The 15788-nt window shown below is 38.8% G+C and overlaps 1 protein-coding gene across 3 annotated transcripts in view; it reads right to left on the minus strand.

Annotated features, from left to right (window-relative positions):
- Positions 1-5710: 5710 nt before the first annotated feature.
- Positions 5711-15788, minus strand: part of SNX3 (sorting nexin 3) — a 46327-nt gene continuing 36249 nt past the window's right edge. For 2 of the 3 annotated variants that reach the window (XM_029223952.1, XM_029223951.1), the window contains 2 exons: positions 8133-8257; positions 5711-6778 (listed from right to left, as the gene is read on the minus strand). In XM_029223952.1, coding sequence (XP_029079785.1) covers positions 6673-6778; positions 8133-8257 — 231 coding nt within the window. In that variant the 3' untranslated portion in view covers positions 5711-6672. The remainder of the gene's footprint in view (positions 6779-8132; positions 8258-15788) is intronic. The other variant, XM_029223950.1, reaches the window with a different exon arrangement.

Below are 15788 nucleotides of genomic sequence, written 5' to 3' on the forward strand. Positions count from 1 at the left end.
ATGACTGATAAAAGGCATTTAGGATTTCCCTGGTGGCGCAGTGGTTAAGAATCCGCCTGCCAACACAGGGGACACGGGTTCAAGCCCTGGTTCGGGAAGATCCCACATGCTGCAGAGCAACTAAGCCCACGTGCCACAGCTACTGAAGTCTGCATGCCTAGAGCCTGTGCTCCACAATAAGAGAAGCCACAGCAATGAGAAGCCTGCGCATCGCAATGAAGAGTAGCCCCTGCTCACCGCAACTAGAGAAAGCCCACGCACAGCAACGAAGACCCAACGCAGCCAAAAATTTTTAATTAATTAATTATTTTAAAAAGCCATTTAATAACTGTCAAACCAGCACTCCTTTATTTTACTCTTCCCCTCTGGCTTCTTTCAAGATTTTCTGTTGGTCTTGGATTTTCTGCAGTTAGAATATGATATGCCTGTGTTGTTTTGTTTTGAATTTATCTTGGTGTTCTCTCAGCTTCCTGGATCTGTGGTTTCTTGTCTTTAATTTTGGAAAGTTCTCAGCCATTAGAACTTCAAATATTTCTTTTGCTCTGTTCTCTTTTCTTTCTGGCATTCCAATTACACATGTGTTACACCTTTTGCCAGTATCTCACAGTTTTTGGAAGTTCCGTTGTTTTTTCTATTGTTTTCTTTGCATTTCAGTTTGGGAAGTTTCTACTGACCTATCTTCAGATGCACTGATTCCTCCCTGTTTTATGTTGAGCCGAGTGGTGAGCCCATGGAAGCCATTCCTCATTTCTATGACAGTGATTTTGATTTCTAGCATCTCCTTTGATTCTTTTTTTTTAAATAAATGTATTTATTCATTTAATTTTTGGCTGCATTGGGTGTTTGCTGCTACACGCAGGTTTTCTCTAGTTGCTGAGAGCGGGGGCTACTCTTTGTTGCGGTGCGCGGGCTTCTCATTGCGGTGGCTTCTCTTGTTGCGGAGCACGGGCTCTAGGCGTGTGGGCTTCAGTAGTTGTGGCTTGCGGGCTCTAGAGCACAGGCTCAGTAGTTGTGGTGCGTGTGCTTAGTTGCTCCGTGGCATGTGGGATCTTCCCGGACCTGGGCTCAAACCCGTGTCCCCTGCATTGGCAGGCGGATTCTTAACCACTGCACCACCAGGGAAGCCCTCCTTTGATTCTTAAAGTTTCCGTTTCTCTAATTACATTACCCTTCTGTTTTTACATGGTTTTTTTCCATTAAAACTTTTAACATATTAATCAGTTATTTATTTATAAATTTATTTATTTTTGGCTGCATTGGGTCTTCATTGCTGTGCGCGGGCTTTCTCTAGTTGCAGCAAGGGGGGGCTACTCTTCGTTGCCGTGCGCGGGCTTCTCATTGTGGTGGCTTCTCTTGTTGCAGAGCACGGGCTCTAGGCATGTGCAGGCTTCAGTAGTTGTAGCACATGGGCTCAGTAGTTGTGGCTCGCAGGCTCTAGAGAGCAGGCTCAGTAGTTGCTCTGAGGCATGTGGGGTCTTCCCAGACCGGGGCTCGAACCCGTGTGCCCTGCATTGGCAGGCGGATTCTTAACCACTGCACCACCAGGGAAGCCCTTGTCTCTTTCTTAACTCTGGTTTTCTCGCCTCCTCAGAGTCTGTCTTGCAGCTTTTGGCTGTAATCCACTATTATACTGGAGCCCTGGTGGTGTGGTGGTAAAGTGGGGGGCAAGGGCATTCTGTAGTTTCCAGATTAAGTCCCAGTGTTTAGTTGGCCTGTGACCGTCACAGGTGTTTCCCAGGGGTATAGCTTTACCCCTTGTGCCCCTTCCTCCCTTCTCTGGCTGTAGCATTTCCCTGAAGTCTTGACCCCTGCTGACTATGTTTTATTTTTCCTTTAGGTGAGATAGGAAGGCTAGAGGGGCTGGTGTGGGAAGCATGCCCTTCCCCCATCAGGGATAAGGCTCTGGAAGTCTTATCCTGGAGAGTAAGCCTTTGTAATAAAGAAGGTTCTGGTATTTCACACTGATTATTCATCTCTTCTCCCTGCCAGAGACATAGGGGATCTTTCTTGATCTTCACCGTGGGAGTCTTGTGGGGTTCCTGGAGATAAAGCCCAGGTACATGTGGGGCCCCTCTAAGACTGTGGTCTCCAGGAGTTACTCTTGTGCTAGAGCACACTCAACCCCCAGCAATTCAGTATCAGTATTACCATATGTGTGTGCCTTACCAGTTTATGGCTCTAGCAGTTCCTGCTCCAGGTAAACAGGTTTTGACTGAGTCTGGCTAGATAAGCCTCTCTCCAGATTTGGGGGTGGTGATTTGCTCTGCAACATCAATTCACTGATGGGTGGGTCTAAGAAAAGTCATTGATTTTCAGTTTGTCCAGCTTTTCCTTGTTGTAGGACAAGGGTGCCAACTTTCAAGTTTTTTACACATTGGGGCTGAAACTCAAGTCTGATTTATTTTATTTGGAATGGCTTTTCCCCTCCCTCCACTTGAACTCCTGTGTCTCTTCCATCCTCACATTTGCCGTGTCTCCTGTCTGTACTGTGTGAGTCTTTTCATGACAGTGTCCTAACAAGACTGAGTTTCTTGAGAAAAGGGCCTTTGTTAACCTCTGGTCTATGTTAACGCTTTGCTCATATAAAATGCTTAGTGTTGCTGTTTGATTTTACTGGGTCACTTCCATTTACGGCACTTATTCTAACAGTAAAAAGCATCTGTGGTGAGGCGTTAACCCAGCATCCTCTAAACTTCCGTTTGTGCTTTTAAATGACTTTTCCCGGTCTCAAGGTCCTATTTTCTTAGCAAAGTTGGAATAAGGCAAACTTGATTTACTGTAAATCAAGATTTACAAAAGTAATTTCTCAGGATCTGATAAGTCCTGACTTTTTCTCAATTTCCTGATTTCTTTTTGTAATGACTTAAGTAGCCAGGTTAAGATCAAATCTAACCAAATACCAGGAAATCAAAGGGCCTCCTAGCTAAGTGCCCAAACTTGGCTGTTTCAGAATTACCTGGGAAGCTTAAAAAAAAAAAAAAATCCTGGACTCAGTCTTAGACGGTAATTGTGGTGCACAGCTAAGTTTAGGAAAATAAGATACTTCTGATCAGCTAGCTTTCCATGCCCCAAAGTGCTTTTTATACCCACTTAAAATCAAACTAAAAAACAAAACAAAATCAATTCATTCATTCACTCATGCTCAGCCTAAAGGACATTGGAAACGTTACTGGAAATTCACCCTTTCGTTCAATCAATAAATTTACTGAGCATTAAGTAAGGGCTGGGTAGGTGCCAAGTCACAGGCCTGGTCCACAGGAAGGAAGTGAACCAAGGTATGGCCTTTAGAGGCAGACATCCTTCCAGTCTAAATCCAGAGCCATCACATCCTGGGTAACCTTGGGCATATTACTTAAGCTTGCAGAGCCTCAGTCTTCTCATCTGTAAAGGATAATATTATTTACTTTACAGGGAAGTTCTGTGACAGAGATCACAAAGGAACTATCAAGGAAAACATACTCCATCCTCCTAAAAGAGTTTCTAACTTGTTTCCCAGTCCAAACACTTTCATATTGTAATAATCACAGCTAGCACTCACGGAGCAGCTAACCTATAAACCAGGCAGTGTGCTAAGCTACCTGTTCATCCATACCTCAAACAAATTTTATCTGTAAAGGCTTAGAGGCCAGCAGCCTCCTCCTTTCATTGGCTATATTCACCCAAAACAGGCAAAGCAAGCTGAAGCAACAGGAGTGGCCCTTAACAAGAGGGCTGAGTTAAAAAGATGCCGGATATAATAAAAAGGAGATGCTCCCTCATGTCCAGCCCAGAGGTCATCATGACTACTGAGGGTCATGACGGCAGAACCACCGAGCAGGAAACCAAATACCAGATAAACCTATCCAGGAGCTGCCATGGGCTTAGTGGTACCATCTGCTGCTGCTACTGCCACATCTGTGATTTCCACTGCCATTGGATAGCTGTCATTAATTCTTTACATGTCTCAGGCACTGCAGCTCTGTGGATTTTACATTTGGTCCTCAACAACTGTAAGTTACTAAAGGCACCACTGCTGTTGACCCTTTACATCTTGCAGGAGTTGGGACAAGGTGATAACTTACTGAGAGGACCCGGAGCCTGAGACTCTTGCTGCATAACTCACTGCCAATTTAACTTCTATTCTTTTAGGAAGACTCTTAAGGGCTTGTGGAACTTCCTCCTATATCATTAGAGTTAACAGCGCCTGCATTTCTACTTCACAGGATTAAAGGTGTCGTTTTAATAAAGACCATGGTTTCAGTTCTCAAAGAGACAACACTGAGGAGTACCTCCTACATTAGGTAAAAACATGTTACCTAGAATAAACAACCTTTCATCTAATTTGAAACCTTCAAGTTTCTAAAAGCAGGCCTGCCCTTAGGAAACTGTAAAGACTAAAAGTAAGCAGGCCAGTACAACCCATCCTAAGCCACACTATTCCCTTGTCTATAAATGATCAAAAGCAAAAGAATTCCACAGTGAGTAGAAACCTTGGCACTGTTGACATTTTTCTGTTGTGGGAGGTGGTCCCGGGTACAGTGTAGGCAGTTTAGCAGCATCTTTAACCTTCTGCCCACTAGATTCCAGTAGCATCCCCCAGTTGTGATAACCAAAACTGTCTTGCGAGGGGCTTCCCTGCTGGCGCGGTGGTTAAATCCGCCTGCCAATGCAGGGGACACGGGTTCGAGCCCTCGTCTGGGAAGATCCCACATGCCGCGGAGCAGCTGAGCCCGTGCATCACAACTACTGAGCCTGTGCTCTAGAGCCCGCGAGCCACAACTACTGAGCCCACATGCCACAACTACTGGGCCTGCGCTCTAGAGCCCGCGAGCCACAACTAATGAGCCCGCGTGCCACAACTACTGAAGCCCGCGCGCCTAGAGCCTGTGCTCCACAACAAGAGGAGCCACTGCAGTGAGAAGCCCGCACACCGCAACGAAGAGTAGCCCCTGTTCGCCACAACTAGAGAAAGCCTGCATGCAGCAACAGAGACCCAACACAGTCAAAAGTAAATAAATAAATTTTAAAAAAAAAGTCTTGCGATATTGCCAGATGTTCCCCGGGAGGGAAAATCATGTATGCTTTAGAGGAATTACTGAGTTTAGCAGAACTACCATTACTCTGTTCTGCATACCAAAAACTGACAACCTTTGATTTGACTGCTCTAGCTCACTGAAACACAATTCACAGTTGTTTAGCTCTGTACTTTTATGGAACTGTGACATATTTAAGCAACAAAAGATATTACAGAGCAGCTCTGACTTCTTCCTATGATATCCATCTGCTTGGGGGACATCATAGTTTGGTCAAGGCCTAAGCTGATTTCCTCTCAAACGGACTGACCTGTCTCTACATGAGACACTTCTGGAGTGCAAGGGCAAACTTTCCTTACCTTGGAGTTTAACTCTAGGTCACAACGGGTCCCCCAAGCACCAGATGTTGTGCAGATTCAAATTGGAAACCACATTCTGGCCGTAAAGGTCTGGCCGCAACACCAGTTAGGCAGCAAGGAGTCATGCATTTGCTGGTTTCTTATCAATAATACAAGTCAGCTAGAACACTGCCCTTCTCCCTTGGTTAAAGAGGAGAAAGCATGCCACTATCCTAAACCAAACTAAAGAGAAAGCATGAACCTGCTGACTAAGAAAACGGTTATTACACCCTTGCTAAGTTTAAACAAGTCACTCAGATGAGCTAGGGAAAAAATTCTTCTGAAAAATAGGGGGCATGCTATTGACTTATCTTAAGAGGCCTTTTGAAAAGAATGACTTGAGATTATAGAGCATTTTCCAAATACACGAAGTACTTCATAACAACTCAGTAAGCTTTAAGGAATGCTTTTCCTAGTACATCACTTTTTTTGTTGTGTAAAAGAAAATAGCCCCATTCAAAGGGTAGTAGCATATTTGATATCACCACTGCTTAAAGAGGAATGGAGTTACAGGAATGAGAAAAGTATATAATTAGTAAATAATCCCTCTCAACAAGTGAGTTAAGTAGGAAAGTCTTCTGAAGGGAGAAAAGAAAAGCCAGAAGCAACACAATCAGTGCATATCAGAAATGCATTTTTATTTGAAAACAACTTAAATTTTTAGACAAATGATTTTAGTATATAAATTTGATTTTGTTTTTATACAGAATATAAAGATTTCCCTCACTGATCTTCCATGTGAAGGGGATTACAAGCCTGAAGGGAGATACTTTCTGCACACAAGTGTGTATCTTACGTGTAGGGTACTGGAAACCAATGTGTAGTGCTTCCACACATAAATTAGGTCAAGTGACACCACATATTAAAAAGGGGATAAGAGAAAAATTCTATTAATCAGATTCAAGAAGCAAACATGACACAAAAACTGCAGGTAAGACCAAATGAGTAACTTTAGTTAGGACACTGCAAGTTATACTAGAGTAACAGGTTTGTGAAGCTAGAGTGTGTACCACATTAAAACAGCAAGAAAGAACTATTTATATAGAAAGGCTGGAATGAGGGATTTTTTTCACGAAAGCAAATTAACTTCTTGTAAACTGCCAAAACAAAACAGAACAAAACTGAGCATATGAGTGTTAGTATACTGAAGGCATATTAGACCAGTTTTTGTGCAGCATGCTAAAGTTATTAGAACTTCTTCACTGGTGCATATGAATCATTAATAGTCATGGAAAGTTTTTCTTGCCCCTTCTTGCCAAATTTCAGGCATGTCTTATTTTAGATGGAGTATAGCTTTTATCTATAATTTCATCCTGTAAAAACATATGAAGACAACGTTCATTCTGTGCCAGAGGATGACCAGCGACCCTAGGAATAAAAGATACAAATTCAGTCCAGTATTTTATAAAAGTGGTGGAGGGGGACCAAACATACACATTTTAAGGTTAGGAAGCACAAACAACTTAGTAATAATAAGTGTTATTCTGGACTGCCCATAAAGCTATGGTCTATCAACTAACAGTATATTTTCTTTCCTTCAGACCATAAGGGTAATTTAGAAAACATTTAATCACTAGTTTTGCACTGCCTCTGGCGTATGTACCCAATTAACTTCTTTACATATTAGTTGGTATATTCGTAAGAAACCTAAATGAATTTTAATGTTAAAAGTGAAACAATGTCATTGATTCTAAGAATCCATTTTAAAGAAGGAAAAGATATAGGATTATAGTTAGAAATACACTGAAGTTCAATAAAAGCCCCAAAATACTAAGAAATAGGCACAAATGTTCAGGTTTTTTTGTTTTTGTTTTTTGCTTGCTTTTAAACGTTTCCATCAGACTAAACACAAGATCAGACTGAGCAACCAGACTTTATTTCAGAATTTAAAAACATCCAAGCTAGCACTGCCTTCTCCAAAAAGAAAGTATGTTCATAAGAAGACAATGAAGGTTGTATGCTCTCAGATAACTAAAAGTTAAGGGCTCTGTATAACTTTCCCTCTGTTTACCACTCACAGATCTTCAAATTACTAGATAAAAATTAAAGTATTGCTAATAAATAAGCTCACACAACCGTATTCTCTAGGAGTTGACTTTATTTGGTCAAACTTAAGGCCAAATGCACAATTATAGTGAGTCCTTTCCAGGCATAACTCTTCCAAAAAAGAAAAAAAAAAAAGAGGCTATATTTCAAATAGGAATAAAATTAAAAGCTAGAGTTTGAGTTTATTAAGTTTCTAAAGTAAAAGATAAATGATACAGTCTCCTTACATTTTCAAAAGAATATATTTTGCCACAAAAATTTTAAATGTGCACCTTTACACAAGACATGCTGATGATACTTCCATCTGCAATCAAGATGATTGCAAGTGTATTGTAAGTTTTACTGTTCATGCTAGAACATACCTTAAATCAGAAAGAATCATAAGTAAAACTATTTTTTAAATGCTGTAATTGTAAATGTAATTTGCATAAATTAACCAAGAAAAACAAATACAAAACTTAGGTCAACACAAAGATACTCGTATTACTCAAGTGTGTTAATATTTATCACGATATTCAACTTGTTATATGTTTTCACTTTGTTTAAATGATACAAAAAGTTAGGAAATGACCAAAAAGAAAAAGCACCAGTTTATCTAAATTAATAAACAGCAGTCACCTAAAGACAGCTCAGACCACTATTCACTCTTAGACCTTGAGGAACAGAAAGCACTTACTTGTTTATAAACTGCTCCAGCCCTTGCTTCCTTTCTTCAATAAAATTGTCATCAAATATTCCATCATCTCCTCTAAAAGGAAGCTGACGCAAAAACGCTTTCCCAGGGAGTGGGGGAACTACAACCTAAAACAAGATAAGGAAAGAAAGTTCTTGAACATGCTGGTTGAGTTGGGAAAATTTAGAGAGCATAACATGAAGACAAAGTATATCTTCACTATGAGAACCATCCCATTGTTAAACTAGTTTAAATATACAGTAAAAAGGAATCAATAAAAATACACTGAAAAATGATTCAATGTTTTGGAGGCAAGATAACCAAAATGCCACAATAGTCCCTCAGACCAAAGCTCCTCGATGGCAGGGCCCACAGCTTCATTTTCATTTTTCCTGGACTTATCAAAGCACAAGTATACAAAGCAAATAATCAATACTGAAATAAAGGCTACCATGCCCCTCAGACAGTTCTGATGTCACTTGGGGAAGACAATGCTTTATTACAATGGTAACTGAAGAGATCAAACTCAACTCTCAATAAAATGAAGAAGTAAAATACTAACAATGTTCTTTCTGGCATGGGCAGATAAGAATTCTGTGGTAAATTTCTTCCACCTCATACCATCTGCATATAATCTTTCCTACCTGTGTTTGAGCTGATGACAAAATAATCAACTCTACTTGTTGCCACTCTTCCATTTCCTAGGCTAAGAAGCACGTCAACTTTCTCCCAAACCCATTATCCTATCTTTCCCCAAAGACCTGTCATTTCTTCCTTCTCACACTAGAGGCACATCCCAAATCTTCCCTGTCAAAGCCTGACTTTCCTCTAGGGACAACTTATGACTGATCTCCCTCTTCTGGGAATTATCTGGAGCTCAAATATTTGTTTGAATTAAATAGCACCTAGCTATTTATTTCACAGGTTAGTTGGGTTCTCTATCTCAGAATTTCTCAACCATGGCACTATTAACATTTTGAACTAGATAATGTACTGGGGGGAGGGGTTTCTTGTACACCGTAGAATACCTATTCAACAGCATCCCAGGCCTCTACCCACTAGATGCCACCAGTAGGCACCCCACAGTTGTGACAATAACAATGGTCTCCAGACACTGTCAAATGTCTCCTGGGGAACAAAACTGCCCCTGGTGGAGAACCACCAATCTATCCTATTAATGCTTTCAAATCAAGGACCCTTGTCTCAGGCTTTTTATGGTTATTTTAAGAAAAGCTGGGCATACAACAGATGCTCAAATATCTGTTAAATGACTAACCACTTAGGTGAATCCTTATCTTATGTTAAAACAGAGAAAAGGTGTGGGCAAACAAGTCAAACAAGGAGAAATATAAATAGTAAACACCAGTAATAAAATCATATATATTCTAAGAGGTAAAACCTAAAACCCTTGATGCAGAGTTTCTATCCTAAAATGATAATTCAACAAGGTAAAAAAGGGAAAGATCATACAACTTCTTACAGATCAGCAAAAAACAAAGAGCAAAAAAGAAACACAAAACCAATGCCCAACATAAACTTTGTAATTCCTTCCTAGATCTACTCTCCCCAGATACCCAATGCTTAAGACATCTAAAGATTTGTCTTCATAAGTTTGCTTTAACATTCTTAAATGTCTCCTCTATATTAGCATTTGTCAAGTTGAAGAGTTAAAACCTGCAGGGAACTTAAAATTAAAAAACAGGGATCATGACCACTAGCTGAGCTCCAGCAGAATAGTTTATAAGATGGGCAGGAAAAAACATCTGTATCTATAAAGCTATTATAAAAAAAAGGAATATAGAACCAGTGTGTTAACGAAATGACCACCATTAATTCAGGGTAGAATTTAGCATGAAATATAAGATTAAAGATTACTATGTATTATCATCCGTAGAGATACGTTCTTACTAATACTCAAAATACTCATTGAAATGGATGGTAAGGTTGTAGGCAACAGGATTAATCACCTACAAAAATCATGAGTGGTTTGTCCAGCTAAGATCCCAAAGATCTTCAACATCAAATTATTTTTGCTTAAGCAGTCTGAAAAGATCTACTTAGAATTCTCACACCAATTTAAAAGTAATGAGTCTGATGATATATGTGTGTATGTGGGGCAAGAAGTGGACAGAAGGGTATCTGGCCAGCATAATATAGTGAAAGCATACTGAAATAAAAAAAGCTAAAAGACTGAACCATAATGACCAGTAAATACAATAAATTTCATCTACTTTCTAGTCTAGTATAACAGATCTTAATTAAAAGTACTAATATATAAATAAAACAACTTGATTAATTGTTCTTAGCAATACTAATGTAAGTACAACTTTCACACAGGTTAAATGCCCAAAATAATTATCTGGTCTAATGTTAAAAGTGAAGCACTGTGCGTCAAAGGACAACATCAAGTGAAAACAATCCACAGAATGGGAGAAGATTTTTGCAAACTGTAAATCTGATGAGGGACTTGTAAGAGGTTTTTTTGGTTTTTTGGTTTTTTAGTATATTCTATATACAACTCAATAATAAAAGAAACTCAATAAAATGGGCAAAGGATCTGAAAAAAAATTTCTCCACAGAAGATATGTAAATGGCTGATAAGTACATGAAAAGATGATCAACATGATTAGTCATCAGGAAAATGAAAACCACGAGATACCACTTCACACACGCTAAGAAAGCTATAATAAAGAAATCAGATAATATTAAATGTTGGTGAGGATGTGGAAAAACATGGAACCTTTATACATTGTTGGTGGAAATGTAAAAATGGTATAGCTGTTCTGGAAAAAAAAGTCTGGGAGTTCCTCAAAAGGTTAAACAGAGTTATCATATGGCTGTAAATCCATTCTTAGGTATGTACCCAAGAAATACAAACACATATGTCCATACAAAAACCTGTACATGAATGTTCACAGCAGCATTATTATTTCTTTTAAATATTTATTTATTTGACTGTGTGGGTCTTAGTTGCGGCATGCGAGACCTAGTTCCCTGACCAGGGATTGAACCCGGGCCCCCTGCATTGGGAGCAAAGTCTTAACCACTGGACCACCAGGGAAGTCCCACAGCAGCATTACTCTCAATAGTCAAAAAGCAGGAATGACCCAAATGTCTGCCAATGATAAATGGATAAATAAAATGTGGTTTATCCATACAAAAGAATATTTTGGGGAAATAAAAAGAAATGAAGTAGTGATTAACAATACAATAGGATGAACCTAGAAAACACTCTCAGTGAAAGAAGCCAGTGAAAGAAGCCAGACACAAAGACTACATATTCTACGTTTCTATTTATATGAAATGCCCAGAACAGGCAAATCCATAGAGAAAGATTAGTGGTTGTTTAGGGCTCGGGGAGGAGAAATTGGTAGTGATTACTCACGGGTATGGGGTTTCTCTTACGGTGTGATTACAATGTTCTAAAACTGACTATAGTAATGGTTGCACATCTTTGTGAATATAGTAAGAACCACTGAATTGTACACTTTATTTATTTTTAACATCTTTATTGGAGTATAATTGCTTTACAATGGTGTGTTAGTTTCTGCTTTATAACAGAGTGAATCAGTTATACATATACATATGTTCCCATATCTCTTCCCTCTTGTGTCTCCCTCCCTCCCACCCTCCCTATCCCACCCCTCCAGGCGGTCACAAAACACCCAAGCTGATCTCCCTGTGCTATGCGGCTGCTTCCCACTAGCTATCTACCTTACGTTTGGTAGTGTATATATGTCCATGCCACTCTCTTGCTTTGTCACAGCTTACCCCTCCCCCTCCCCATATCCTCAAGTCCATTCTCCAGTAGGTCTGTGTCTCCACTCCTGTCTTACCCCTAGGTTCTTCATGACATTTTTTTTCATAAATTCCATATATATGTGTTAGCATACGGTATTTGTCTTTCTCTTTCTGACTTACTTCACTCTGTATGACAGACTCTATGTCCATCCATCTCATTACAAATAACTCAGTTTCGTTTCTTTTTATGGCTGAGTAATATTCCATTGTATATATGTGCCACATCTTCCCTATCCATTCATCCAATGATGGACACCTAGGTTGTTTCCATCTCCAGGCTATTGTAAATAGAGCTGCAATGAACATTTTGGTACATGACTCTTTTTGAGTTATGGTTTTCTCAGGGTATATGCCCAGTAGTGGGATTGCTGGGTCATATGGTAGCTCTACTCGTAGTTTTTCCAAGGAACCTCCATACTGTTCTCCATAGTGGCTGCACCAATTCACATTCTCGCCAGCAGTGCAAGAGTGTTCCCTTTTCTCCACACCCTCTCCAGCATTTATTGTTTCTACATTTTTTGACAATGGCCATTCTGACTGGTGTGAGATGATATCTCATTATAGTTTTGATTTGCATCTCTCTAATGATCAATGATGCTGAGCATTCCTTCATGTATTTGTTGGCAGTCTGTATATCTTCTTTGAAGAAATGTCTATTTAGGTCTTCTGCCCATTTTTGGATTGGGTTGTTTGTTTTTTTGTTATTGAGCTGCATGAGCTGCTTATAAATTTTGGAGATTAGTCCTTTGTCTGTTGCTTCATTTGCACACATTTTCTCCCATTCTGAGGGTTGTCTTTTCATCTTGTTTATGGTTTCCTTTGCTGTGCAAAAGCTTTGAAGTTTCTTTAGGTCCCATTTGTTTATTTTTGTTTTTATTTCCATTTTTCTAGGAGGTGGGTCAAAAAGGATCTTGCTGTGATTTATGTCATTGAGTGTTCTGCCTATGTTTTCCTCTAAGAGTTTTATAGTGTCTGGCCTTACATTTAGGTCTTTAATCCATTTTGAGCTTATTTTTGTGTATGGTGTTAGGGAGTGATCTAATCTCATACTTTTACATGTACCTGTCCAGTTTTCCCAGCACCACTTATTGAAGAGGCTGTCCTTTCTCCACTGTACATTCCTGCCTCCTTTATCAAAGATAAGGTGACCACATGTGTGTGGGTTTATCTCTGGGCTTTCTATCCTGTTCCATTGATCTATGTGTCTGTTTTTGTGCCAGTACCATACTGTCTTGATTACTGTAGCTTTGTAGTATAGTCTGAAGTCAGGGAGTCTGATTCCTCCAGCTCATTCTCAAGATTGCTTTGGCTATTCGTGGTCTTTTGTGTTTCCATACAAATTGTGAAATTTTTTGTTCTAGTTCTGTGAAAAATGCCAGTGGTAGTTTGAGAGGGATTGCACTGAATCTGTAGATTGCTTTGGGTAGTAGAGTCATTTTCACAATGTTGATTCTTCCAATCCAAGAACATGGTATATCTCTCCATCTATTTGTATCATCTTTAATTTCTTTCATCAGTGTCTTATAATTTTCTGCATACAGGTCTTTTGTCTCCTTAGGTAGGTTTATTCCTAGATATTTTATTATTTTTGTTGCAGTGGTAAATGGGAGTGTTTTCTTGATTTCACTTTCAGATTTTTCATCATTAGTATATAGGAATGCCAGAGATTTCTGTGCATTAATTTTGTATCCTGCTACTTTACCAAAGTGGGGTTTATTCCAGGAATGCAAGGATTCTTCAATATACGCAAATCAATCAACATGATACACCATATTAACAAATTGAAGGAGAAAAACCATATGATCATCTCAATAGACGCAGAGAAAGCTTTCAACAAAATTCAACACCCATTTATGATAAAAACCCTGCAGAAAGTTGGCATAGAGGGAACTTTACTCAACATAATAAAGGCCATATATGACAAACCCACAGGCAACATCGTCCTCAATGGTGAAAAACTGAAAGCATTTCCACTAAGAAGAGGAACAAGACAAGGTTGCCCACTCTCTCCACTCTTATTCAACATAGTTTTGGAAGTTTTAGCCACAGCAATCAGAGAAGAAAAGGAAATAAAAGGAATCCAAATCGGAAAAGAAGAAGTAAAGCTGTCACCGTTTGCAGATGACATGATACTATACATAGAGAATCCTAAAGATGCTACCAGAAAACTACTAGAGCTAATGAATTGTACACTTTAAATTGGTGAATTGTATGGCATGTGAATTATGTCAATAAAGCTGTCATAAAAAAAAGTGATGTATACATTCATGAAATGCGTATTAAACACTCCAGTGTGCCAGGTGCTATGTTAAGCAAAGCCACAAGCCTATCAAGACACTTCTTCCCATAATCAGACAGAAAAAGACAAATACTGTGTGATCTCACTTATATGTGGAATCTAAAAGAGCTGAACTCACAGAAACAGAGAGTAGTAGATGGGTTGAGGGGTGGGGGAAATGAGGAGACATTGGTCAAACGGTACAACCTTTCAGTTAAAAGATGAGTAGGTTCTGGGATCTAATGTATAGCATGGTAACTATAGTTAACAGGATTGTATTGTCCTCTTAAAAGTTGCTAAGAGAAACATTGAATGTTTCAAGAGATATTGAATGTTACCACCACTAACAACAAAACAACAAAACCAAAAACCCCTATGTGAAGTGACAGATGTATTAACTAATTTTATTATGGTAATCATTTCATAATATATACATATATCAAATCATTGTGTTATATAACTTAATGTTATTTGTCAATTCTATCTCAATAAAGGTGGGGGAAAAAAAGACACTTTTCCCTATGGTCATAAAAAATTTCTTCTTTGTTACCCAAAACTTTCCTAACTTGTTTTGTACATGTAGATCTTCAAACCATCTGTAATTTATATACAGTGAGTTATAAATCTTTATTCCCAAATAGCCAAATGTTTCAACCCCATTTACTGAATATAAATTCCTTTCTGCACAAACTGACAATGTTATTTTTGTTATGAACTAAATTTCCAGTAAACATGTGGTCAGCTTCTAAATTTTCTGACATTCTGCTAATCTATTTGTCCATACCTAAAGCAATACTACATTGTTTTAATTACTATAGTCTTAACATATGCTCTGATGTCTGCAGGTGCTAAACTGTTGGTAAAAATAACTTTGGACTATTCTTGAGCTTTCTCTGATTCTAAAGCTCTATATAAATCTGCAGGTTTATAAAGAACTCCAATAAGATTTGTATTAGAATTTTACAAATTTATAAATAAGTTAGGAGATACTGCCTTATTTCTGTCAGGTCTACTGCTAAAATGCCACCTCTAAGAGAGGCCTTCCCTTGACTATCCTATATGACAGTAGCTCTCCTGGCACTCCCTATTTCCCTTAATTTTGATTTTTAGAGCATATTACCATCTAACGTATTATATATCTTACCATCTTTTTCTGGTCTCCCTTCACCACTACCCCAACTTACCCAATAAAGTGCCATAAAAGTAGGGACCCTTCATTTGTTCACAGTTCTGTCTGCAACTGACAGAACACACAGAATGAGCTCTCAAATGTTTATAGAGTAAATGAATCTTCAAAAGTGAATATTCCAAACCAGGAATGTAATATTTCTGTTTATTATGGTCTTCTTTTGATCTTTCAATGAAGTTTTAAAGTTTTCTTTACATGGGTCTTATATTTCCAGTTTTATCTGTAAGTATTTTATACTTGGATATTCTTTGGAGTAAAACTGTTTTTCCATTTTTGATGGAATGCTATGATTTGTATATGTTGCTCTTGTATCCAGCCACATTTTTCTGGTTAAGGACATTTTCCTTCCTTTTCTACCTTAGTACGCTTCAGAAGCGAGAACGAGTTAGCC

The sequence above is a fragment of the Monodon monoceros genome, unplaced genomic scaffold (genome assembly GCF_005190385.1).
Source record: "Monodon monoceros isolate NGI ecotype Baffin Bay Population unplaced genomic scaffold, NGI_Narwhal_1 Super_Scaffold_15, whole genome shotgun sequence".
Lineage (NCBI taxonomy): Eukaryota > Metazoa > Chordata > Mammalia > Artiodactyla > Monodontidae > Monodon > Monodon monoceros.